This window comes from Malania oleifera, chromosome 10 (genome assembly GCF_029873635.1).
Source record: "Malania oleifera isolate guangnan ecotype guangnan chromosome 10, ASM2987363v1, whole genome shotgun sequence".
In the NCBI taxonomy this organism is placed as follows: domain Eukaryota; kingdom Viridiplantae; phylum Streptophyta; class Magnoliopsida; order Santalales; family Ximeniaceae; genus Malania; species Malania oleifera.
The window spans coordinates 174,756-199,869 of NC_080426.1; the positions used below are offsets into that span (position 1 = coordinate 174,756).

General features: G+C 36.7%; 1 protein-coding gene across 4 annotated transcripts in view; it reads left to right on the forward strand.

Moving 5' to 3' along the window:
* Window positions 1–25,114, forward strand: part of LOC131166357 (uncharacterized) — a 168,453-nt gene that overhangs the window by 93,596 nt on the left and 49,743 nt on the right. For all 4 annotated transcript variants that reach the window (XM_058124829.1, XM_058124830.1, XM_058124832.1 and 1 more), the window contains one exon: window positions 10,976–11,218. In XM_058124829.1, coding sequence (XP_057980812.1) covers window positions 10,976–11,218 — 243 coding nt within the window. The remainder of the gene's footprint in view (window positions 1–10,975; window positions 11,219–25,114) is intronic.

Below are 25,114 nucleotides of genomic sequence, written 5' to 3' on the forward strand. Positions count from 1 at the left end.
CAGTCTTACATCCCATTATCCTATTAAACTCATTTGCGTCTAATGCACAGTATAAGGCATTCATAGCACTAGAATTTATTTGCAATTATTTCATATCAGTCTCACTCATTTCGTTTTCTTCTTTAGGAACTTCTTTGTTTTCTACAGTCTTAGAAGGAATGTAGTTCCCTTGGATTTCAACTTTCCAGATTTTCCAATCCATGGTTTGTAAAAATATCCTCATTTTTTGTTTCCAGAAGGTGTAATTCACACCACAGAAAGTTGGGGGTCTAGTGGAGGATTGTCCTTCACCGAAAGAGGATACACCTACGTTTTCCATTACGATCTTTGCATAACTACCTATTAGGATTTGCTACAACCTATGCTCTTATACTTATTGAAAGTACGGTGTAGTCCCAAGAGTGGGATGAATTGGGTATTTAAAATTTTATTACACGGCAGCTTGATTTATTTTAAACCTTTTTAACAATCTCAATCACCACAAAACAACTCATCAGCGAATGGCTGTCAGCGTGCATTAATTCCTGCCTGTCATTGGGGTTGATGTTTCTGTCAGTGGCCCGCGTGAACATGTTTGTCTACTGTTGTGTTGTTTTTTTCTTTGTTTCAAAAGTTCCTCCAATCAGTTTGATTTTTAAATTAGAATTGTCTATGTGTCACACAGTAGGAGTGTGATTGAAGTATGGTGGAAGAATTGTTTTCAATTATTTCCATCACGAGTTGATACTGTTCTTTACAACATGCGGTACAAAGTCAAATGCAGTGTCATTTGTGGTTTGGAGTGTTGGTCATCAGTTCTTCTATTCAGGTTTTGGAAGTGGGGTTGCGAGAGTTAGTTTGCAATTTCCCAATTCAATTTTTCAGGATGGGATTCATATCCATCCGGCGATTGACACTATTTAGATTTTTCTGTTATAGTAGGTTCGAGTGATGTCCTCACGGGCATGGCACAGTGAAAGCTCCAGGCATGCATTCAGCCTATGAAGAGGAAGATTGGAACAAGGGGTCTTGGCCTCCTTGAGCTCAACTGATCTTGTGTTCCCTTTGTGTTTTGGGTATGCCAGTTTTGATTGTACTTGTCTATAGGTTTTTCCTAGTTTTGTTGCTACTTGTCTGCAAGCCTTGTGCCCTGGGTATGCCCAGGTTTGATTGTACTTGTTTCTAGGTTTTTCCTAATTTTGATGCTGCTTGTTCTAGATTGGGAACTTTGGCCTCCCTTCTCGGTGAATGTTTCGGATTTTTCAATACATATCCCTTTGATCAATATAATTTACCCTTTACTGATCCAAAAAAAAAAAAAGAAAAGAAAAAAACTAATCAACAAACGGCTATACCAATAAGCAATCCTAAGTATATATGTAATTTGAAAACACAATCTGAATATTACCTTCAGCAGATTGAAATATGCACTCTGAATTTAAACAATGAACAAGTATTTATTTAAAACGAGATTAAACAATATAACTCAAGCATGTAGCCTTCCTGTGCTTGAACAATCAACCAACAAAAATAACTTTACCTTAGCCAATCAAATTTAATTTAGAGTTTCAGCAACTGTCTGATTTTCAACCGGAAAATTAAATCATTCAAAGCAATCACAAAACGATTTAATTATTCAAAGTGATCCCAATCCAATCTCAGCATTCATCAAATTTTCCCAATCAATTTAAAACATATACAGCAGTTAATCAGCAAGTATTAAGTGCAGAAATTAAAGAGAGTTAGGGAAAGAAGATGAACACAAGGATTTTTTACAAGGTTAGGCGTCCAGCCTATATCCTTGCCCCAAACAACTTGCTGTGAGGATTTTCCTTGCTCTCTCTGTTCAATATGTGGATTTCCCTCTCTCTGTTGGAAGGTGGAGACCCCTCTCTAGCAAGAACATCCCTCTCGCTAGGCAACGACTCTATCCCCAAATCATAAGTTTGCAAAAACAGCAATACAATTGTGCGTACAATCAGATAACTCTCACAGTAGAGCAGATTTTGTACAAAGATGAAATCACTATATACTCTTAACAGAAATTTGCAATGAAGCTCACAAAGAAATCAAGGGTTTTCTGATTTGTGGTATGAGAAATTCAGTAGTATGAATCAGAAATGAATTTAGGGCTTGAGGAATGCGCATAGCAGTTTTTCAGAGTATGAATCAAAGTATAAGTAGTGTCTATTCGTGCCTTATTGCGCATATAATAAGCCTTATATAGCTTGGGAAGAAATCTTACCGTTTTCCCCAAGTTTGGAAACCATATCTTGTAAATTAGGAAAGAAATCGTGCAGTTTCGTAAGTTCAAAACACTGACTTCAATGGCCTGGACCATGAGTTCAGTTGCCTGAACCATTTAAAATATGCACTCTAGAACTGGCAGTAACAATTCAATAGCCTGAACTCGTGAGTTCAGTTGCATGACCCTGTTTGGGTGACCTGAATTCCATTCAGTCGCCTGTACTAGCATTGTTATGATTTCTTTACACTGGCAGTAGCAATTCAGTCGACTGAGCATTTGCCTCAGGCGCCTGAACACTCTGTAACTCACTGTATTTCCATGTTTTTGATTCCAAAACTTGTTTGCATTATTTTGAAAAGAATTTTGGACTTCTAAAAATATTTTTCAGATTTTTAACAGGTCTCTATGTCCAATATTTATTCCTAAGAGCTTCATAAACAAATTTTAAGTTTAAGAGTACTTGCATGAGACTCTAAGAACATTTAAATACATGTAAATCCTAAGTCTTCATGTAGTGTCGCTTTAACTCAATCCAAGCTTGATCAATAATCCAATGAGCTTGTTTTCTTCATGACTTGTGAATTTAAGTTGAGCTTCAGCCAATCTTTAATAAGTTTAACCATTGTGCTTGTAAGAAATATATAACCTGAAATTTCACTTGAAAGCATAATTAGAATACCTTAGTTTGTTATCATCAAAACGAGATTAAGCCTTGTTAGACCAACATGACCTCCATATATCTACTGTAAACTCCTATCTTTTCTAATACCCACCAAAGCACTTCCCTAGGTACTCTATCATAAGCTTTCTCTAGATCAATAAAAACTATATGCAAGTCCTTCTTTTTCGTAAACTTTTCCATTGAACTTTTTAAAAGATAAATAGCTTCTATTGTTGATCTTCCAGGCATAAAACCAAATTGATTTTCTGAAATCTTCATTTCTAATCTTATTCTATGTTCAATTACCCTTTCCCATAATTTCATCGTATGACTCTTAATCTTAATTCCACGATATACAGTTTTGAATGTTGTTTTTGTTTTTATATAGAGGTACTAACGTACTTTTCCTCCATTCTTCTTGCATTTTCTTGGTTTTTATAATTTTGTTGAATAGATTAGTTAACCAAATAATTCTTTTATCCCCTAAACATTTTCAATCTTCAATTGGTATTTTATCTAGTCCTATGGATTTCTCACTTTTCATCTTTTTCAATGTCATCTTAACTTCTAGGACTCTAATTTTACGAATAAATCTCCTATTTTTATTCTTCTCTCCATTTGTCATTTCCAAGCTCAATCTTTCATTTTGGTTTTCATTGAACAACTTATCAAAGTATCTCTGCCACCTTTCTTTTATGTTTTTCTTCTCTAATTAAGACATTATCATTCTCGTCCTCTATACATTTTACAAAACCTAAATCTTTGCATTTTCTTTCTCTAGCTCTAGCAAGTCTATAAATGTCTTTTTCTCCTTTTTTTATCTCTAGCTTAGTATATAAAGTATCATAAGCTCTATGTTTAGCTTTATTGATGTCTTTTTTGCATTTTTTCTCGCTTCTTTATATTTTTCAAGATTTTTTGTATTTCTACAATTTTGCCATATTTCATACCAATTTCTTTTTGTCTTAACAGCTTTTTGGGCTTCTTGATTTCACCACCAACTTTCTTTACTACTTGAGTATCTTCTTTTGGACTCCCCTAAAACCTCTTTTTGCTATTCTTAAGACAAAATTTTCCATTTTATTCCAAATAGTATTTGCATCAACCTTATCCCCTACAGATTAATCATACTCATTGTTCATTTTATCTTTGAATGTTACTATATTATCTCCCTTGTTGATTTATACTACTTCTCTTCCATTTTTTAATGTGTATCTAGTGTTAAGACTCTATGTTGTGTAGCTAGACTTCCACGTGGAATAACTTTACAATGCTTACAAGATAGACGATCCGCGTTCTTAGTTAAGAAGATATCTATTTGACTTTTATTATACCCACTCTTGAAAGTTAGGTTGTGTTCTTATCTTTTTATAAAACAAGTATTGAATATAACCAAATTGTATGATGTGGCAAAATCTAAAATTGTATCATCGGACTCATTTTTATCTCCATATCCATGGTGTCCATGTATCCTCTCATGCCCTATATTATCCTTCCCAATGTGACCAGTCAAATCAGCTCCTATGGATTTATTTTCAAACATTGGGATCTCTTGTAAAATACTATCCATATCTTCCTAAAATTGTCTTTTCAGATTTTCTGCTAAGCCTATTTGGGGAGCGCATGCACTAATGTCGTTCACTATCTCTAGGCTTAAAACTAACTTGATTGTAATGATCCCATCCCCTATTCTTTTGACATCTATTACATTATCTTTTAGTTCTCTATTTACAATAATACCCACCTTGTTTTTATGTTTCTCTTTCCCAGTGTACCAAAGTTTAAATTCTGATTTTTCAATTTCCCTGGCTTTTTCTCCTACCCATATGGTCTCTTGAAGGCAGACTAAATTAGTTTTCCTTCTAAACATTATTTCCACTATTTACATACTTTTTCTCATAAGAGTCTTTATATTCCTAGTTCCTAATCTTATCTTAGCTTCTTGTATTAACTTATTAACCCTCTCCCTTTTATACTGACCCGGTCTATTCCCTTGATCTAGCTGATTTTGGTAAGAATTCGTGATAAAAAGATATGACAAAGTTTTATGTTGGCTGTTAGCTAGAAAACTTATTTCACAAAGAAAGTTTTCTAAGTTACACCCGACAACTACTAGAAACTACTCGCACAATACAATGATTTAAAAAAAAAAAGTTAAAGCATACAATTTTGAGTGTGCATCCAAGCTAGACTAAAATCCATGCAACAATACTTTTTGGAAAAAGCAAAAGTCAAAAAAAATTTCTTATATTCCATGACTTGCAAATGTAAACACAAAAACACAAAAAACAAATATTAAGCCTACAAATCCTAGACACAAAAATCACCATAGCTAACCAACTATTTGGAAAAAAAATATTTAATAACAATAATAAGAAAAGAAATAACAAAAGAGAAGAAGATCTCATCGGTGGCTGAAACTAGAAAGGTGAAGACAACTGCTTGAGAAATACCCTTTGATGCAAGAAAATTGATGCTGGTAACGAGAATCAATTGAAGAATAGGAATTGCAAGAATTCTTCAATCTGCCCAAAGAGTAGTTGGGTCGGAGTCGGAAAATGAATATGAAGTTTTGGATCAACCAGGATTTGATTTTCTATGGCTTCAGCTGCTATATTCTCCTCTCTTCCGCAGGAAATTTGATGTTGCTAACGAAAATCAATCTAAGAATATTTAAGCAATAAAGGATTGCAAGAATTCTTCAATCTAAATTCTAGATTCAAAATCCAAGAGTATTGATTGAAGAAACAAGATTTCTCAACCCATAAAACCTTTATTGCTTTTTCATGATTTTAGGGTTCAAGAAACAAGAATCCTTGAATTTGTTTGGTTCTTTGGGAGAAAAGAAAGGAAAAGAAAGGAAAGAAAGGAAGTTTCTGATGTGGGACAAATATTAGAATAAAAAATTAAGTATATTGCATTGATACATAATATAACTTACTCATAAGAATTACAAAATCCAATTTGTAGTTCGGTTCATTTTGTTAAAATAATTTAAAAAAAAAAAAACCAAAGGAATTTGGAAATTTTGGTTTATAGTTCAACCCACATTCTTCCTAGTTATCAAACTTAAATTGGTTTTGTTGTTTATCTTGTTGAAGCTTGATATACATTGTTGGCCCACAGCCTAACAACTTAAGTTTTTAGGTAAAGTGGTAGTCTAACATGGTATCAAAGTTGGTTACCAGGAGGTCCTGGGTTTTAGTCCTGTTGCTTCTGTTTATTATATGGTATTTTAAAAAATTATTGTATTCCCTATAATGGGTGATATTATCGCGTCTTTATCTCTCCACATGCAATCGGGCTGCACGTGCGGAGGAGTGTTAAAGCTTGATATACATTGTTGGCCGACAAGCTAACCGCTTAAGCTTTTAGGTAAAGTAGTAGTCTAACATATCTCTTTAGCCATTAGCTATTATTGGTTGCTATATCAATTACATTTGAGGAATGCTTTCTTATATGGTGATTTTTGAGGAGGTATATATGGAGCAACTACTTCAGTTTGTTGCTTAGGGCAGCGAAACCTTCTAAAAAAATCCTTATACAGTTTGAAGAGGAATTTGCAAGCATTGTTTGATAGTGCTTCGGTTGGCCTCCGTAGATAACTTTGCCATTGCCTATAGGAATTTGTTGATGGTGTGTGTGGATGATATTGTTATTACTTTTGATGATAGTTAGAAGTATCTAGATCATGTATGGGATGATGCTAATGTAGAGGAAAATATCTTTTATACCTTTTGGAAGAGACTTAACTATTGGGATCCAAACCCTTTGGCACGCCTATGGATCTAGGACCAAAGTAGTGCAAAGATGTGGGTGACTCATTGATTGATCTTAGCAATGTATTAGACTTGCTGGGAAGTTGAACTACCTCACAATCACTTGAGTAACTTATCTTTTGCAAGGAGTGTTATAAGCTAGTTCCTTGATTCTCCTTGAGCAATTCATTGTGATGCTATTACCTCATAGGTTCATTTGGGATGGGTATCTTGTGTTGGGATCAGGGGGTCACACTCATGTTTAGGATTACACATACGTAGATTAGGTTACCTCACCTTTTGATAGAAGATTCACAACCGGGTAATGTGTATTGTTAATGGTATCCAGATATCCTAGGAAAATGAGGACCACATTGTGATTATGTGGTCAAGTGCTAAAGTTTGAGTACGAGGATATGGCCCAATCTACATGAAGAACTTGCTTTTCAACATTCCTAGCCAATTTGTATTGTGTCTATTACTATTTCTTATTAGAGGAAAAATTATATTAAGATTGATCTTCATTTCACTTGGAAAAACTTGTGCAAAAGCTTATTACAAATATCTGCTAGCGAATTGGTTCACTAAACCTTTGGAGGGTGCCCTAGTAAACTTCATTTTAACAAGCTAAGAGCCTATGATATCTATGCTTTAGCTTAATTAGGGGAATATTATAGTGTGCATTAGTGAGTATGAGCTAGTATGGATGTACAATCACAACACTAGATGCAAGAGCCCATGCCCTCCTCCCAAAATATTTGACACTGTACTCAAGTGCTGACACGGCGTGTCATTTCGAGTCAATGACCTAGCCCTCTTTTGCGTATTTTTTGTTACACCTAGGTGGTATAAAGTCCAACGTGTCACTTGTAGGGGATGCATCAACGAATTTATGTGATGGAGATTTGACAAGTTTTATGCTGCCCATTACCTACCTAATGCAACCCTCCTTCTTTACTTGGTCATGGGGCAGACTTTGTATGAAGAGATTTAGGAAATTGAGTGCATTATAGGTAGGGTTGCGAGTTAGTATGGGTACGATTCATGCAAATAGGTGTGGTATAGTAGAAAAAATTTACAAAAAAATGTTGAGATTTCTTAATAGTATTTTAACAATCTTTTTTGACTCAAATAATTACCTAATCCTCAAAAAAGTGAAAGAGATTACTGCTGTGGATTTCAGCCAGCAAATAGGACAATTTCTAGGCACAATAGCAACTTTATCCTCGGATTAGTACCCTACAAGATTACACTTCATAGACAATTAAGAAAGAAGTCAAGAAGTATCAAGCGAAGGCTAAATCAATCTCTATTTCAAGTTACAAGTGCAAAAACCTCAAATCCACACAAGATTTGAAGAAATACCTGTTTTGGTGCTATGTCAGAGCACTAAAGGTGATTTTTTGCTTGCCTCTCATGCCTTTAGCAGCGATTGAGGGATTGGTAGGCACCACGGGTCGAGTCCTCAAAACCCAGGCCTCCAAATCTTTACAACCCTAGCTAGTCTAGATTTGAGTTTTGCAAACAAATCTTCTCGAAGAAAAAAACCCAAAACCTTCTTGGAAAAGTGGCCGAAGGCTCTTACTCATACGAACCGCAGGGCTTGCAAGGGAAGTCAACTCCCATTTTGCGCATAACCCTTTTTAAAAACCACTTCTCTTCTAAAGCCCCCACCAAAAATAACTCCCATCACAATTGTACCGGTGAAAATATTAGAAAATGGCCCCCTAAGAGTTAATTTGACCAAAATAAATCCCAAATGCTGAAATTACTGAAATGCTCCTAGCACCCATAAATGATGACAAGTGTCATAAACAGTAAATTACATAAAGATTTCAGATTTGCATTAATTATGGTCATTATGATATATGTGAGATAAATTACAAATAGAGGGGGAGGCCTATAGCTAAGCTAGGTTCTCACATTACAACAAATATAGGGTTGCATATAAAAACTTGCAACAAATCAACACTTCGGCAAGAAAAACGACAAGAAATTGGACCATTTCAACAAGCCATTGGAGAGTTCAAGAGCACATGAAGTAGTAGCAAATAGTGCACTTGATACCTTAGACAACTCTCTAGCAAGATAATTCAAGTTTACTAAAGTTGAACCCAAAATCGTCTTTTTTCATGGATTTAAATAATCGTAGCCTAGCAATAGAAAGAATAACTAGCAATCTAGTTTATAGCAACATTTATAGTAGAAACTTCTTTTTGCAGGATGAGCTTTAGATATAAAAATTGAATGTTATTTTTGCTGCCAGCTCAAAAAAGGTGTTCATGCCATGCTCATCCCTTTGGATAATGCTGATGACCTGGCCAATTACTTATTAACTGTCCTCTTTGGTGGCATTCTTGTTGTAGATTCATTTTGGGACCAAGTATTTAAGAGAGTTGCCAGGAGGTTAGATGTGACATTTCCTTGGTGGGGAAGTGGTTATGTTGTTTCCTCTTTGAACCTATTTCTCCTTGGCATAAGGTATTTCATAGTTTGGACTTATAAAAAAATGGTGGAATGCTTAATTGTGGTTAATATTACTCGAGTCCATGGAAACTTTTATAACTTACTATATTCCTTGGAAATTTGGATCTTATATTTATCATTGGTTTTTCCCTAATGTTCAATACAGAGTTGGTAATGAGGAGAGAATCCATTTTCAGGAGGATCGTTGGATTGTGGTGACTACTTTGGCTCGTGTAACCTTGTCATGAAACTCCTACTTTTGCTTTCTTCTTCTCACAAGAAGCCAAACATTCTTGGGATTTTCATTTTTTAGGAACATTAACCTGAAAGAGACTGCAGCTTGCACTTTTGATTGAGTTGCTTGATTTTTTTATTTCCAGTTGGGGGGTGACAAAATATTTTGGGGTTTAGATTTTTTATGTGGAATGTTCTGGCCCTTTTTATTCTTTAATTTGGAAAGATAAGGTCCTTCAAAGATAGAGGTTTTTACTTGGACTGTGATCCTTGAGAAAATCAGTTCTAATGATATGCTTCAGAAGTAAATATCTAATAAGACCCTGTCATCCAATGTTTTTTTTCCTTTGCTTTATTATTGGGAAGACTTGCGCATATTTTTCTTAACTTCTAACAATTTTCTTTCTCTTGGGTTCCATGGTAGAATTTGTTTGTTATTTTTGGCGAGAACTAGGTTTGCCACTCTTCTTTGGAGCTTTTCTGCACTATTTTATTTTTGATGATTTGATGGCAGTCCATTGCTGGCTATCACTTGGTTTTATTTGGTTGGGTAAGAAATGCCAGAATTTTTAAGGGTTTGGTGATGTCTCTTAACTTTATTTGGATTAATGTGGTGTTTTTTATGTTGCTTTGGCATTTGGTGGATGAATTCTTCCGGCATGTTTTCCTGAAATGCAGCAGGATTGGATTCCTTTGCTTCATTAGAGTTGTATTATAATTATTTCCTTTTTCTCTTGCTGTTTTCCTTTTGTAACAGGAGGTCATCTTGCTCTCCTTGTGTTTATTTCCTCTCTTTGACGTAGTCTTTCTTTCTTTAATACATTCTTTGTTTATGGGAAAAAACATCAACAATTAGCTGGTCCGTTTGTTTACAAATCGTTCATTAAATACCGTTAAATTCTTCTGGAGCTTTGATACCATAGAGAATGATTGTGGTTCTTGTTTTAAAAAAACAGAAAATAATGATAAAGACGCACAGCAACTAGTCCCCTTGTATTAGTGCAGGTCTCCTTGTATACTTATATCTAGTCAGCTTTAAACATGTATTAATGCACATAAGTCCCTTACCATTGCTTATAATTTGAGATAGTCTACAACCAGCAGGATCTATTTGCTACCTAGCATTCCTTCTGCAAAGATTTGTTATATTTTGATTCATGATCAAATTAAAATATTACATGTCATACATTTGTGCAAGGCAGTAACTAGATGTGATCACTTGCCATTACTAACAATTCAGGCTAGCATGCTCCCAGCAGTAACTATTTTTGCTATCTGGCTATTTTTGCTATCTGGCATTCCACTTACACAGTTTTATATTTTGTTTTGCAGTCAGATTACACGTTCTGTATTTGTGTGAGGAAGAATGTTTTCTAATGGAAGTGGCTTTTCCCCATAACTAAATACGATCAGTTGTCTTTTGATATGATTGTTTGGCTGTCTTATTTTTCTTTCTTGCTTATTTTTGTTTTAGATTCTAATAACTGTCATCAATTAATCTATAAAAAAAAAGAGGTCCATCATTGTATAATGTTTTATTTTGATATATAAGCATGCAACTCTTCTGCTATTCTATTTTTTCAGCATTTCATATATATATATATATATTCCATTTTTTGGTTTGTTAAGGCCATGCGGAAGGAGTATGCTCATGCAAGATCCTTGGGAACTGCTCAAGCTCAAGTGTTGCGTGCTCATGATGAAATTAAGATGGCGACATCACGATTGCGCCTTAGAAAAGACGAGAACGATGAATCTATTGATGCTTTGAGTGTGGAACAATTAGTTGTGGAGAGCATTGAGTTCTCAAATGAAAAGTTCACCTCCTTGAACTTCTTGTTGCGTATAAAGGGGCAACTTCGTTATTTGAAGGTAGAGCATGAAGTCTTTTGCATTTATTCATTTTGTTGAGTAAGAATCTGTAGTATATGCCAAATTATGAGTTGTTCGATTTCTATCATAATAATAGAAGCAATGGATTTAGCCATAGAACTAAAGGATGGCTCCATAATTAGAGTTATATATGAATCGCTTTGGTGTGAATAAGAGTCATTGTCATATGTTTCTCACCACAAGAAAGCATGATTTGTTGTTGAAAGCAAAATGGCATGATGATGATTTATCTGGACCTCCAACGATGGGGTATTTATTGGCCAACTTTGGCCTATCTTGCCAAAGCCCAAAATAGGAAGTAGGAGGGAGAGAAGGCCCCCCAAAAGGGTCAGGCTAGTGGGTATTGCTAGTGGAATAGTGCCTGTTGGTGGTGAAAACGCCAACAATGCTTGTCAACACCCTTTACATCGCCAATGGCCCCGTGCATGGCAAGTGGTGCTCGCAAGGGTGGTGCCGCTTGCTTTGCTCTTTGCTGGTTTGCTGAGCGTTGGCCCTTTTCCTGTCAAAATTTCCCTGCCTTGTCCTATAAGTAGGATATTTTCCTGTGAAGGGAAGGAGAATCTCTGGGAAGAGTGTTTGCTGAGATTACAAGGAGAGGGGGTTATTCCATTTGCTACATAATGATTTCCTGTGATTTGGTAGTGGGTTTGAATTATTTTCTGATTTTTATGATGGTAATGGGGAACGAAGACATGGGCAACTCCATAATGGGTTGAGAAGGGTCATTAGTAAATGGGTTTAGAAGGATAAAAATATTGTTGGCTCTAACTCTGTCCGGGAGGTGGATCTAAGATCCTTTAGTAATAAAGAAATGGGCTAAAATGATTTTGGCTTCTTTCTTTAGTGGCTAGGTGGGTAATGTTGTTGAAATCTTTTTTTTTTTTTTTTTGGGGGGGGGGGGGGGGGGGAGGAAGGGGAGAGAATTCAGTAGGCTGTGTTGGGCAGAGCGCTCAAGCAAAGTTGAAGGGAGAGGATTCAGAGGCACAATGCTTGGGAGATATGAATGCAAAGGAGGAGAATTTGGGAGAGCTACATTGAACAACAAGAGGGGGAATGTTTTCTCAGCTAGTGACTTTTTGCCATCTCCTATTTTAAACAGTGGGGAATTGGAAAAGGAGTTCGAGATTCGTATTATTAGAGGACAAGAGTTTTATGCACTGGATACAAGGGGAGAGAATGCTGAAGTAGTCAAAAGGGGCTGATGTACAAAGATTTGAAGCTACTTTGAACAATGGTGGTGAAGAGGAGGTTTTTTGATATTGAAGATGACTAGCAGCTTTTGCAATTTTGAGAAGGAATTGTTGGTTGATCAGCTGAGAGTTGACTTTGATTTGGACAAGGAGGATGTCGTGGCACAATTTATAGAGGGACTTTTCTAAAAGAGAGGGAATGGAATCTTTGGAGCAGTATGATGTTCACATGCAATATATGGATCAGTTTGGGGAAGAGTGTGCTCAATTGTTTTTTGACATTGTGCAAGGGGGTACAAATGGTGTAAAACACAACTCAAGCCAGACAAAAGACCAGGTTGGTAAGGGTCTTTGTCCCTTGTTCTTGAGTTTTGTTGAATGATTGGGTAAAATGAAAGACCTCACTTCAATGATAGGTCTCTCCCTCTATTTGTAATATATCTCATGTACAATGCCAATGACTATAATACCCTTGCTAACTCACATTTACTAATATAAATCTAACCAAGGTCTTAAATTTCGATTTTGACTCAAAATTTGAAGCTCCAAAAGTACGGAAATTTTGATAGAATATTGGATTTCAATGTCAATTTTGATTTCGATATGGAGAAATAATGGAAATCAGTAGTAAAGCATGGAATTCTTTTGTGAAGCTTTGGAAATGATTGATAGATATAATAATGTAGGTTTTAGGACTAATATATTACAAGTAAATACATCTATGCTGTGTATGAGGTGGAGAAGTTGTAATATAATATGTGCATCAAACATATTTGTAAGATAATGTACATTAAACATATTTAGTGAATTAGTTAATACAAATGAAATTCATAAATTATTTAAATATTATTTACTATAACACTTCTAATAATCTTTTGTTTCGATAAAATAAATAAATTAATTTAAGGGAGAAATTTCACTTCACTCCTAAATCTCTCATTTAAATTCTGAGGAAATCTCATTTTGCATGGTTCAAATTTTGACAAGTTTCGCTAAAATTTTGAAATTTTGATAAATTTTGGATGATTCGTTGAGTTTTTGATGGAAATTATACAAGATGGAAATCGATTGGTATTTTGATTTCAAGGGTCAAGGAAACCAAAAATTTCAACTTTTTTGTCGAAATTTAAGACCATGACTCTAAAACACACAATGACCAGACAACCATTAACACTCCCTTCTAGTTGGAGCATGGATACCATATGCTCCTAGCTTGTTATAATGAATTTCAAGTGCCCAACTCCTAAGGCTTTCGTGGCAAGCTAAAAATTAGACTTCACGTAAGTGGTTGTAATGAGCTTCTGCAAAAGTTCCTCTCGAACAAAGTGGCAATCAACTTCAATGTACTCTGTCTACTCGTGGAAGAACTAGGCATGGTTTTAGATTATAGTAGCAAGTAGCGGAACGTTTTTGTAACGAGTGTAACGGGAAGCGGGAGTAGCGGATATTACATAACAGGAAGCGGGTGTAATGGTTGTGAATTTTTTTCAAGCATGCGCAACCTTGAGAATGATTTATGAAAGAAAGGGAAAAAGTGAGAAGAAAAAGTAAAACATAAAATAAAATATTTGGTATAACAGTCCTGTAGCGGTTACGTAATGGTCGTAGTGGCCTTTACGTAATTGTTGTGGTTCGTAACGGCTGCTACAGTCGTGATTTTTCTTCCCACCAGTTTTGCAGTGCGCAATGGTATTGGTAACCCAAAAAATCGTTACGTAACTATGTTACGTAACGGTTGCGGCCGTTATTTGAAACCATGAAACCAAGTTAGAGGCAATATGAATGGCAGCTCAATTATCTCACATCAGCTTCATAAGCTGAGAATGTGGAAAACCCAACTCTTCCAACATGTTCTTCAACCAAACAATATCACATATATTATGGGCCATAGCCTTATACTTTGGCTTAGCACTTGACATGCCCACCGCAATTTGTTTCTTGCTTTTCCAAGGAACCAAATTACCACCAACAAAGATAAAGTACTGATTGTTGATGTTTGGTTGGAAGGCGATCTGGTCCAATCTGCATTTATATATCTGTGAATATGAGTGTGACCCTGATCCTAATATAAGAGACCTTTTCTTGGTGCACTTTTGAGATATCTCGAAATGCAAATTACTGCATCCCATTGACTTGTTCTTGGATAATCAAGAAACTGACTCAAAACACTTGTTGTGAAAATATGTTTGGTCGAGTGACTATGAGATAATTCAACTTTTCAACTTGTCTCCATTACCATCCTAGGTTAGGCAACAAATCACCCATATCTAGCACTAACTTATTATTGAGATCCATGGATGTATCAACAATTTTAGATCCCAATAGCCCAATCTCATCTAAAAGATCAAGAATATACTTTCTATGTGACAAAAGCGTTCCTATACAATATTCGATGCTACTCAAGAAGTACTTCGATGGTCCCAAATCCTTGGTCTGGAATTTAGTCTGTTGCAAAATCTTTAGATCCTAGATGCCTTCATCATCATCTCTAATAATCACAATATTATACACATATACAATAAACAAAATCTTGCTAGATGGAGTATGATGATAAATTATAGAGTGATGCACTGCACATCGTTGAAGGCCTAACTCAATTAGGACAGCACTGATGCGACCAAACCATGCTCTTGGGGCCTATTTTAATCTATATAATAGTCTCTAGAGTTGACACACTAAGCCTAACTCCCCCTAGGCAGCAAACCCAGGTGGTCGCTCTGTGCCCCATATAGATCTCTTTAAGATGACCATATAGGAAAGCATTTTCGCATCTAACTAGTATAAAGTCAATGACAAGTAGTGACTAAGTAGATGAATAAACGTACTGAAGCAAGTATTGCAACTGAGAGAATGTGTTTGAATAACACAAACCATACACTTGGGTATATCCCTTAGAAACAAGATTGGCCTTCAATCGAGCCATGCAACCATTTGGGTTGACCTTTACTATGTACACCCAACAACAACCAGCCAAAGACTTATCAGGAGGTAGAGGTACCAACACCCAAAGCATGCATCTTTTCAATCATTGCATTCCTCCGCCTAGAATGGGATAGGGCTTTAGAAATAGATTTTAGGAGAGCAACTGAAGACAAAGTACTAACAAAACAATTATATGAAGGTGACAAGAAGTCATAACAAACAAAATTAGAGATTGGATGTTGGGTACAACTAAGTTTACCTTTTTGAACAACAATGGGAGGATCAACATCTTGGGAAATAGGTTCAGCTTAAGAGAGAACTAAAGACAGAAGTGGAAGCTAAAGAATTTTAACAAGTGGAAATGTTTTATAGTGAATTTACCCATTCATTAAATATTGGTTGGCCCTGTGCAAGACGACAACCATGCTCACCTTGGGATCTTCGTATGCGTGCACAAGACACTACCTTGAGGTCTCTCGTTGTACAGATTAAGGTATTTTAATGTTAAGCAAGATACCATGTAGGTGGACAAGTTAAAATCGAGGGATATTCTACTTAATCATGCGAAGGAAAGCACACTAAGACAACCAATCAATGATCAAAGATGCATTCAAAGTGACCAAAACAAAAAAAGATATTAAAAAAAGAACATGATAAATCTAAAGCCACAAAACCACATGCCATATGTACATATCTATAAAAGGCAACCAAATACAAACCAATATTAATTTTCTATTTTGAAGGAGTTGTCTACCTAAGCAAGGAAACAAAGTTCAAACTTAATGCACAAGAAAGCTCCCTTCTTTTTTTTTTTTTGTCATTTTTCTTTATTTGGATCCCTTAATCTATAAAAAAAAATGCGACAAGAAAACCCTAAAGGCTACAAAAACCATAGCAAGTAACTAAGAAATTCTTTAGAATTTTTCTGCATCTTTTTTGAAGTCTTTAAATTTTTAAAAAGTATTAACAAAAATTAAGACAAAAAATAATAATCTAGTACTAGTAATAAAAAATAAGGTCAAAAAAAAAAAAAAAAAAAAAAACTAAGATACAACCCTAGCAACCGTCAACTAGAGCTTGCCCCGTCCCCCTGACCTCCGTCCTGCTCGGAGATTGGCCGCCGCTACTCTTACTCTCTGTCGACCCGTGCATGGATGCTGTCTAGCATTGCTGCATCACTTGAAAACCAGCTTCGTGAAGGGATAGAGAGTTTCTTTAAAACCCAAGGTTTCCAAGCCATAGCTATGCCCAACCACATGGGCACCAAGAACCGGACATTGTTGGAGCTCCTTGTAGTGCTGCGTGTCGCCAAAATACGGCTTCTTCGGCCAGGCGGCTAAGGAGTTTCCCACTTCTGCCAGGATCCTCTAGTGGTCTCCTTGATCATTGTTTGTTAGTCCTTGCGCTTTAGTTGTTGGTCTACTTTGTCAGAATTTACTCTCTTCCTATTTGCTGCCATATCCTCCCTGGTTGGTGCAGTCATAGCTACTACCATCCGCCGTCACTGAAAGATTGCCTGCCTTCATCTTGGTACTTTTAATTCTCTCAGTTGAATTGTCATTTAGTTAGGACCCCAAACCCTAGGTATTTAGATAAGTGACTTAGAAATAAATTTGCTTACTTATTTAGGCTCGAAGGGCTAATAAGTGGAAACTAAATTTATTAAACTGGTCCTTTTGGCTTTTAATAGTCAGCCAATGATGGCCGCTTTTCTTTAGTCCAAATTTCAGCTGCTAACACAAAGAAAAATCACACAAGATAAATAAAAAATTTTTTTATTCATCTCAAGTGCAAAATGTTTCAAAATAAAATTGGCGCTCATAGACAATGATGTTCTTCCAGTGAAAACTCACTTGAGCTTTGGGGGTTAGGGCTATTGATTCCTTTTCTTCTTTTGGGCATGCCTTAGTGTCAATGTCTTTTCTTCTCATCTTTTGATTGCTTTGATTGAGTTCTACTTTGGAATAATATACGTTCATTTTTTGGCATTAGTAGATTTGCTTCATATGGCTCTATTTAGTGAACTGAATTCTTTGAATCAAAATCTGGATTGACTTCCCTTGACCAGATAAATTCATAATCCTTAGACCTGCAAAAAGGACTTACATGGCACAACACAAGTAGGATAATACTTATGCAACATAGGTTGCATATGCATGGGGAATTTTCTAAAAATGCTTTCTTTTATTAATAAAAACTGGAATTGACATTTTTTTATGAGCATAGAACACCCCTTTTTTCAATTTTTGACAAAATAAAACAAAGCAAAATAAGTATTAAACCATAAATTCACTTTAAAAAATTACCAGGATCACATTTTCTCGACCAACTCTGGTGAGTCCTGACTGTTGAGGAGCAACTCAATCTCTACCAACTTCATTTCTCTGCCTCTACGACATCAGTGTTTGACCTACTAGCTTGTAGGCTTATCATTATCACCAAAATTGATCCACTTTTCATCTCATTTGGTTTGGACCTTGTACTTGAACATCCAACAATTTTTAATTAAATGGCCTAGACAACCATAGTGTTATTCGCACATAACTTTGGGATCATACCACTTTGGGTAAGGCTCCTAATTCTTTACTTGCGGTATAGGTACAATTAGACGAACACTGAGTAGTTCTGGGAACAACTTTGCATATGTCATAAGAATAGGTAGAATGGTCATCCTTTTTCCCTGCTTTAGTTGTTGCTGCTTAAGATGTGGCCTTGCTTGGATGGCAGTAGGTGTGACCTTAGCAATCATCCTTTCTTGAGCAGTGGTAGTGCATACCACCACCTTTTCCTTCTTACTTCCTCTAGGTGACTAGCACTCTATAGCCTAAACTTTATTCTCCTTCTTGCCTCCAAACTTCTTGGACCCCTGATTCGATCTTTTGTCTAGAATTCTTTCGCTGCAAATGGCAGCTTCTTTTCTTTCCCCTGTTTTGACTACTTTTGCAAAGTCAAAAGTTTTGCTCCATATCTTCCATTTGTAGTAAGCATCTAGAAGGGTGCTCACAGAAGTTGCCACAGTTTCATTAGTAGTGGGGGGAGGTTGTATTAACAAGGCTTTCTCCATGTATTCAAGTAGTCCTTGAATTTCTCCCGAACTCTCTTTTTCATATTATGTAGAGTCATTCAATTGGAAGAGACTTGACTTGACTCTAAAAAGACCTTAGAGATTAACTCCCAAGTATAAGAGTGTCTGCAAGTAGTAATTAAGGGAAGTCCCTAAGTCATCTCCACAGAGAATAATGTATGTTTATTCCAAATTTTACTATTAACCAAAATGAAAGGAATTAAAATGCTACAACTAACTAAAATGGTATTTGCAATGGAATGGGGTTTTCGGGAATGATCGGAAGATGGTTCTTTTTCTTGATTTTGTATGAGATGGTAAATTATCTAATCAATGGACTAAATGAAATTTAAATGCAGCATGTTCGCAACCCAAGTAAGACATAAAATATGGTGACATAACAAGCTCAAAAAATTCACGCGCCAATATCTGTGTCACCAACACTATATTTATCCCTAAATCATAAGAAATTAGGGATGTGTGTTGAATGAATGGCAATTATCCTTGCTTCGAGGAGCTAAACCACATTCAACAACATCATCTAATCCACTATTTCGTACAATAAATGGCCAACTATAGTGTTCATGTTCTAACAGACATTTTATCGAACACCTTGTGTGCAACCTTGTTACTTAACCAAATTCTAACCAAATTCTAGTCTTTTTGTGTATTAGAACATCCCATGAATGCAAATAAAATCTAAACAATTACGTAAAATCCACGCAACCAATATTACTCACTCAATGATTCATCCAAACAATAAAATAAACGATAACCAAATTAAATGAGTAAAACAAACCTATGTTTAGACATTCAGATAAAGAACTAAATCCTACGTTTGAAAATTCAGACAAAAGACAAAAAATGAGAATTTTATTAATCAAATTAAACATTCAACCATAAAATCCTCAATCAAACATTAACTTAAACAAAATAAACTTAAACCAACAACTTAATTGAAACAAACTTAATCCAACAATAAACCAAAATACGGTATTGAAATAGACATGAAATTAAAGCAATTAAAAGATAAAAGATGGAAGAATGAAGAGGAGAAGAGAGGGTTTCATGGTGTGGCCGAATGGAGGGGACTCCTCTCTAGATTCGGCTGCCCCAATGATTTCAACCCGCAGCCCTTGCAAACTTCCTTCAATGGCCTTCAAAATATCCCCCAAAACGAAGAACAAAAGAGCACCAACAAAGAAGAAGGAGAGTAGAGGAGGAGAGAAGAGTAGAGAAGATGATTCTAAGCCTTGCGATTACACATGGTGATCCAAAACTCTCAGCTTGCGGCTGCTCTCAAGCTCACAGCCTCCCCAAAACTCTCCTCACATTTGGCCACACATACACACGCTAAAAACCCTTGCTTTCTTTGCCCCCTTTGCTGCCCTAGCCAACTTCCTCATTGAGATAGGTGCATGGGCTGATTTTTGCTGGCCCATTGGCTTCTTTTCCTCCATGACATAGCTGCCATAGCAGCCCACAACCCTTGCACACGGCCAGCCCATGTTGGAATGTTAGTTTCTTCCACAAAATTACACCCTAGCCGTGTGGGTTTTCACAAGTAGGCGCATGGGCCTCTTTGCTTTGGTCCATGCTTCCTTTTCTCTTCAAGCACATCCCTTTGTAACCTTTTTAAGCCCCAAGTCCTACCAAATTCAGCCTCTAATCATGTAGGACTCCTTCAAGTAGGCACATGGGCCTTCTTTGTTTTGACCCATGCCTTATTTTCTTCTTTAGTCTTCATAGTCCATATTCTTGTTTCTTCTTTAATCTTCAAAGTTCCTGGATGAAATTAAGGTCCTTCAAGCGTGTCATCCTTTTGCATTCCATCTTTAAAATTCTTGGCCTTAATCTTTTTATTCCCGAGCATTGCCCTGCAATTATTAAACACGAATGTTGTAAATTTACGGAAAATATAAGATAATTATCTCAAGATCATCAATTAAGCTCAATGTTAAAATATTGGACATAATTAGGCATTTAAGTAAAATTGTAATACTAAATTAACGCCTTTAAACACCTAATTATGCATCTTTTACATGTAATCAAGACTCCTGTGACAGGCTTATTGGGTTAGGAAGGCACTAACCATATTGGACCATGTTCAGATTCGAGCCATGTTCAACTGTATATGCCGTTGCAAAGGTGCCCTATTTAGGGTATCTAGAAAGCATTGAATGAGTAGTTTATCATCTAGAGCATGTGCAACCATCCTACTGTAGAACTCCAAAATGTGTGTAGTAGGGCACTACATCCCATGGAACTTATCAAATTTTGGCACTTGAAACATATGGGGGATCACCATATTAACGTTCAAGCATGCACTAGTGGGCCTAGACTGATTTGCCCCTTCAATGGTATGGTATTTCTCCTCAGTCAAAGTCATGCTTTTGCTTCGGCTCCAAGTCCCTGATGGCTAGGTTTATTATACTTGGGGTCATTATTGTGGCATGGCGTTCATGATTCACCTCATTTAGTTTGTATTGATGTCTCGTTGGCGCATGCCTATAAGGTCTTGCATCAAAGTTATATCTAGGTCTAATACACATCAGTGAGGGGAGTTGAATCCTTTTAGGTGCAAGCCCATATGGCAATACGAGGTCCTCATCCTGAAGTAACTCGTGCTCTATTGAATTACTCTAGACCCTTTTTCCCTTATCTGTCACAGTTAGCATTTCCATTAGCTTACTCACATGCTCCCTATGGGTCTTGAGGCCTTGGCTAATCTCTCTCTGATTCTGTTCCAACCCTAGGATCCTTTCCTCCATATGTTTTGCAATTTTCTTGGTCCTAAGGGTGGGGGTTCTTTTATGGTGCAATAGTGGATGCCTTTACAATGGTTATGCATCCAATGCCAACAGAACTCTTCAGTATATATCTTGAGGAAGTTTGGATGCTTATGATTCATGAATGGATGCATGAGTGCGTTGATGACTTATGTGTAGATGCATGAATGGATGGATTAATGCATAAATGACTTATGCTTGGATGCATAAATGAATGCACGAATGCATGAATTAATGCATAAATGAATGTATGGATAAACATTTCTTTTGACTAAAGCTAATGACATCAAACTAATGAAGGAGTGGTGTTGTTATCAATGTTATGTAAATAGGTAGATGGAGGAGTGAGTGTTTCACATATTAGGAAATTGGAGAGAGGACTTAAGAATGTTCTCATATTGGGCCAGCATAGAAGAATGGTGCTCATAGATTGAGCATGCATGAACAAATTGATGCTTGAGACACTTAAGGCTAAGCATGTCGTCGTCATATGTAGATTAAGCATGGATGCGTAGATGTTTATAAACTAGAAATGAGTAAATGGATGCCCACAGATTAGGCATGGGGATAGATGCTTGTGGATCAAGCATAGATGGTTGCATGAAAAGACAAACAATCATGTCTAAGCATTGATGGATAGATGTTGTCATATTGAGCATAGACAGATGGATGCCTATAGATTGGGCATAAAAGATTGATGCCCACATATTTGGGCTTAGATGGTTGCATTCTCGTGGATTGTGCATAGAGACATAGACGCTCATAGTGAGATTATGTGTGAATGAAATTTAAAATATTGAGCATAGGTGTTGGCATGCTAACAGATTTAGCATAGAGATGTAGATGCTCACTGTTGAGCATGGTTAGAGAGATGCTTACGATTGAGCACAAGTGAATAGATTCTAATGGTGCATGGGCAGACAAATATCTATAGGTTCTGAGCATAGAAAGATGCTCACAAATTGAGTATGGAAGAAAAATGTTCATAGATTGTGGGATGATGGGCACATGAAAGGATGCTCCAAGTTGAGCACAAATGAATACCATAGGTTGAGCTTACATCATGGCTTGATGTGCACAGACCGAGTATAGATTGGCACTTATGAGTAGATGGATGCTATCAAATTGAGCATGGCAGATTGATGTTCATAGATGTGTACTTGTACATCGAGCATTGTAGATGAAAAATAGATGCTCACAAATTGAGCATGGACTAATGAGAGGATAAATAGTTGCTTATAGATTGAGTATAGCTGGAAGGGTGCTGAAAAATTGAGCATAAATGAATGGGTGCTTGCAGATTGAGCATTGGCAGATGGGTGTGCATAGATTATGGGTGAATAGATGGGTACTTTCGGATTGAGCATTGATGGAGGGGTGGCCATAGATTAAGAATGAATAGAAGGGTGCTTATAGATTGAGCATGGATTAATGGTTTGGTGCTCCAAGTTGAGCATGCATAGATATGAAGGCTCATAGATCGAGTAAAGATGGAGGGGATGAGGTGGACTTAGATGCAAGTGTCCTTATCTTTATTGAATGAGCACCCTAACTCTAGGATGAAACATGTTGCACATTAAGAATCAAGAGATTAGCACGCTTAAAAGACAAACCCTAGGGAATATGTAAGTTGACACCCATATGGAGGAGGAAGAGGCCTCTATCCCAAAATGGTAGGTCCCTAACCACGGGGGCTTATACTTAAAGGCTCTATCCTAGGGTTAGAATTTTTATAGCTCATTACATGAGGTTAGGCTTTAAACCGGTGATTTAAAAGGCGTTCTTGAGGGCGTGCCTTGATGCATTTTGAGGGTAAAATGCCCTAAGGCATAATGTAAAAGGCGAAAGTCCCTAAAAGGCATACGCATTTTGGAGTTAGGCATATGCCTTGCACAGAAAAACTCGCATTTCACGTCTTAATAGAGAAGGCATACGCATTTCAGACCTTATTATTTGTGCAAATTACGGAGCAAAAAAAGCTTCCTCGACATCGACGAATACTCTCTTTGCATCAGTTGATATTCTCCGGAAAGACACCTTTGATAGAATGATTGGGTTGTTTCATTTCAGCCAATCAAGCACCATGACTCTCTCTCTCTCTCTCGACCTACTTTAATCGTCGGCCAACCTCAGATCTTTTATAGATCCGTGCCAATGACTTCTTAGGCAATCTCTTTCCTATGTCGAAGACCTAATGCCGATTTTAGACACACTTCGACCTGCAGCTGCTTCAAATCTTCTTACAGAAGCCTCTTTCTTTGATACTCAGCTGCTTCGTATCTTTATGCAGAACTCTCTCTTCTTGACCTCTAGTTGCTTCATGAAAAATCATCTATCGTAGACTTATATCACTCTAGAGAGAGAGAGAGAGAGAGAGAGAGAGAGAGATAGAAGAAAGAGAGAGTCATGACTATGTCTTTAACCAAGGAAGACAATGGGTTTGGAGTCAAATATTAAAGCTTGGATGGGCACGTGGCAGTGGCTTTGTAATTCATGGCCAATACCCCCACAGCTAGCTTGAGTTGACTCTTTAGGCTATTTTTAGGGGTAAAATTTAAAGAAAGTGCTTTATTTTAATTATTAAATAAAATTCATATGATTTTTAGTAAGTATAATTTATTTTATATATTTTTAAATAAAAAATTAAATTCCCTTGAGGCTTACGTGGTTATGCCTCGCCTTGTTAGTGGTAAAACGCCCCGTCTTACACCTTTGCCTTTTAAAACATTGCTTTAAACCCTAACAGTTGTAGGTTCCCAGTCTATCTTTGCATGCCCTAGGGCTAGCAAAGTCTTCATCCGACCCCATTACAAGTTATACGAGGACCAGGTATATCTTGAGTGGAATGTTTCATGCACTTATTAGGAGATTCATGCCTCTGAAAGGCTAACAACCTAACACTACAACATTTTGGACTAATCCTTGAAAGAGAACAACCTGCGTATAGGGCTTATGAGGCGTGTGCAATAAAAGGCTTAAAAAACCCAAAAATCCCACAAGCACATAGCATGCAACTGTTTTATTATTCATGCAAGTTACAAACAGGTATGTACACAAGTATTAGAAAGAACCATAAAGCCTCGGTGGTTAAATTCATCGTAATTAAAGGTTAATCCATGGCTCAACTCTTTAATGTCCATAGAAAAGTTGCCAAGCTGTCAACAAGTGCTACAGAGCCATCTCTACCAAAGTGAATCCCTAAACAGGCTTGACACAAATGGCGAACTCGAGATGAGAAATTTGAATAAGGTTGAGATATTGGTCAAAAATGCATAGCAATGAAGTTGCCACTAACCTTTTGTATTCTAGGTGAGGTTAGAATACCTAATTAATTGCTACCAATTGATTTGTCCACTTTTACTCCTACGGTCTAAGGAACCAATAGTCAAAAGTCTACATACCTGAGGCAAGTTTAGGAACATGGTTATGCAAGGGGAAGGTACTAGCTCCCCCAAATACACCCGTTCCACGAAAAATGATACCAAATTAGCCTATGATTACCTTCGAGTTTAACCCATCAAGACTTTACTTCTTTCATTTTAGTAGCTACCGACCTTTAAGATATTGGATGACCCCATGCAATACGACGACTTTCCTCACCTCGAGATCCTCAAAAGCATGCACAAGACACCACCTTAAGGTCCTTCTTCAAATGGATTTTAACAAGTGAAGGTGTCTTAGTGTTGAATTTACCCATACATTGGGTTGGCCTCGCACAAGATAGTAACCACCCTCACCTCGAGATCCTTGAAGGCATGCGCAAAACAACAACTTGAGGTTCGTCATCCGGATTGATTAAGGTATTTTAATGTCAAGCAAGAGACCATGTAGGTGGACAATTTAAAATCAAGGGATATTCTACTCAATCATGCGAGGGAAAGTACACTAAGACGATGGTGTTAAATTTCCA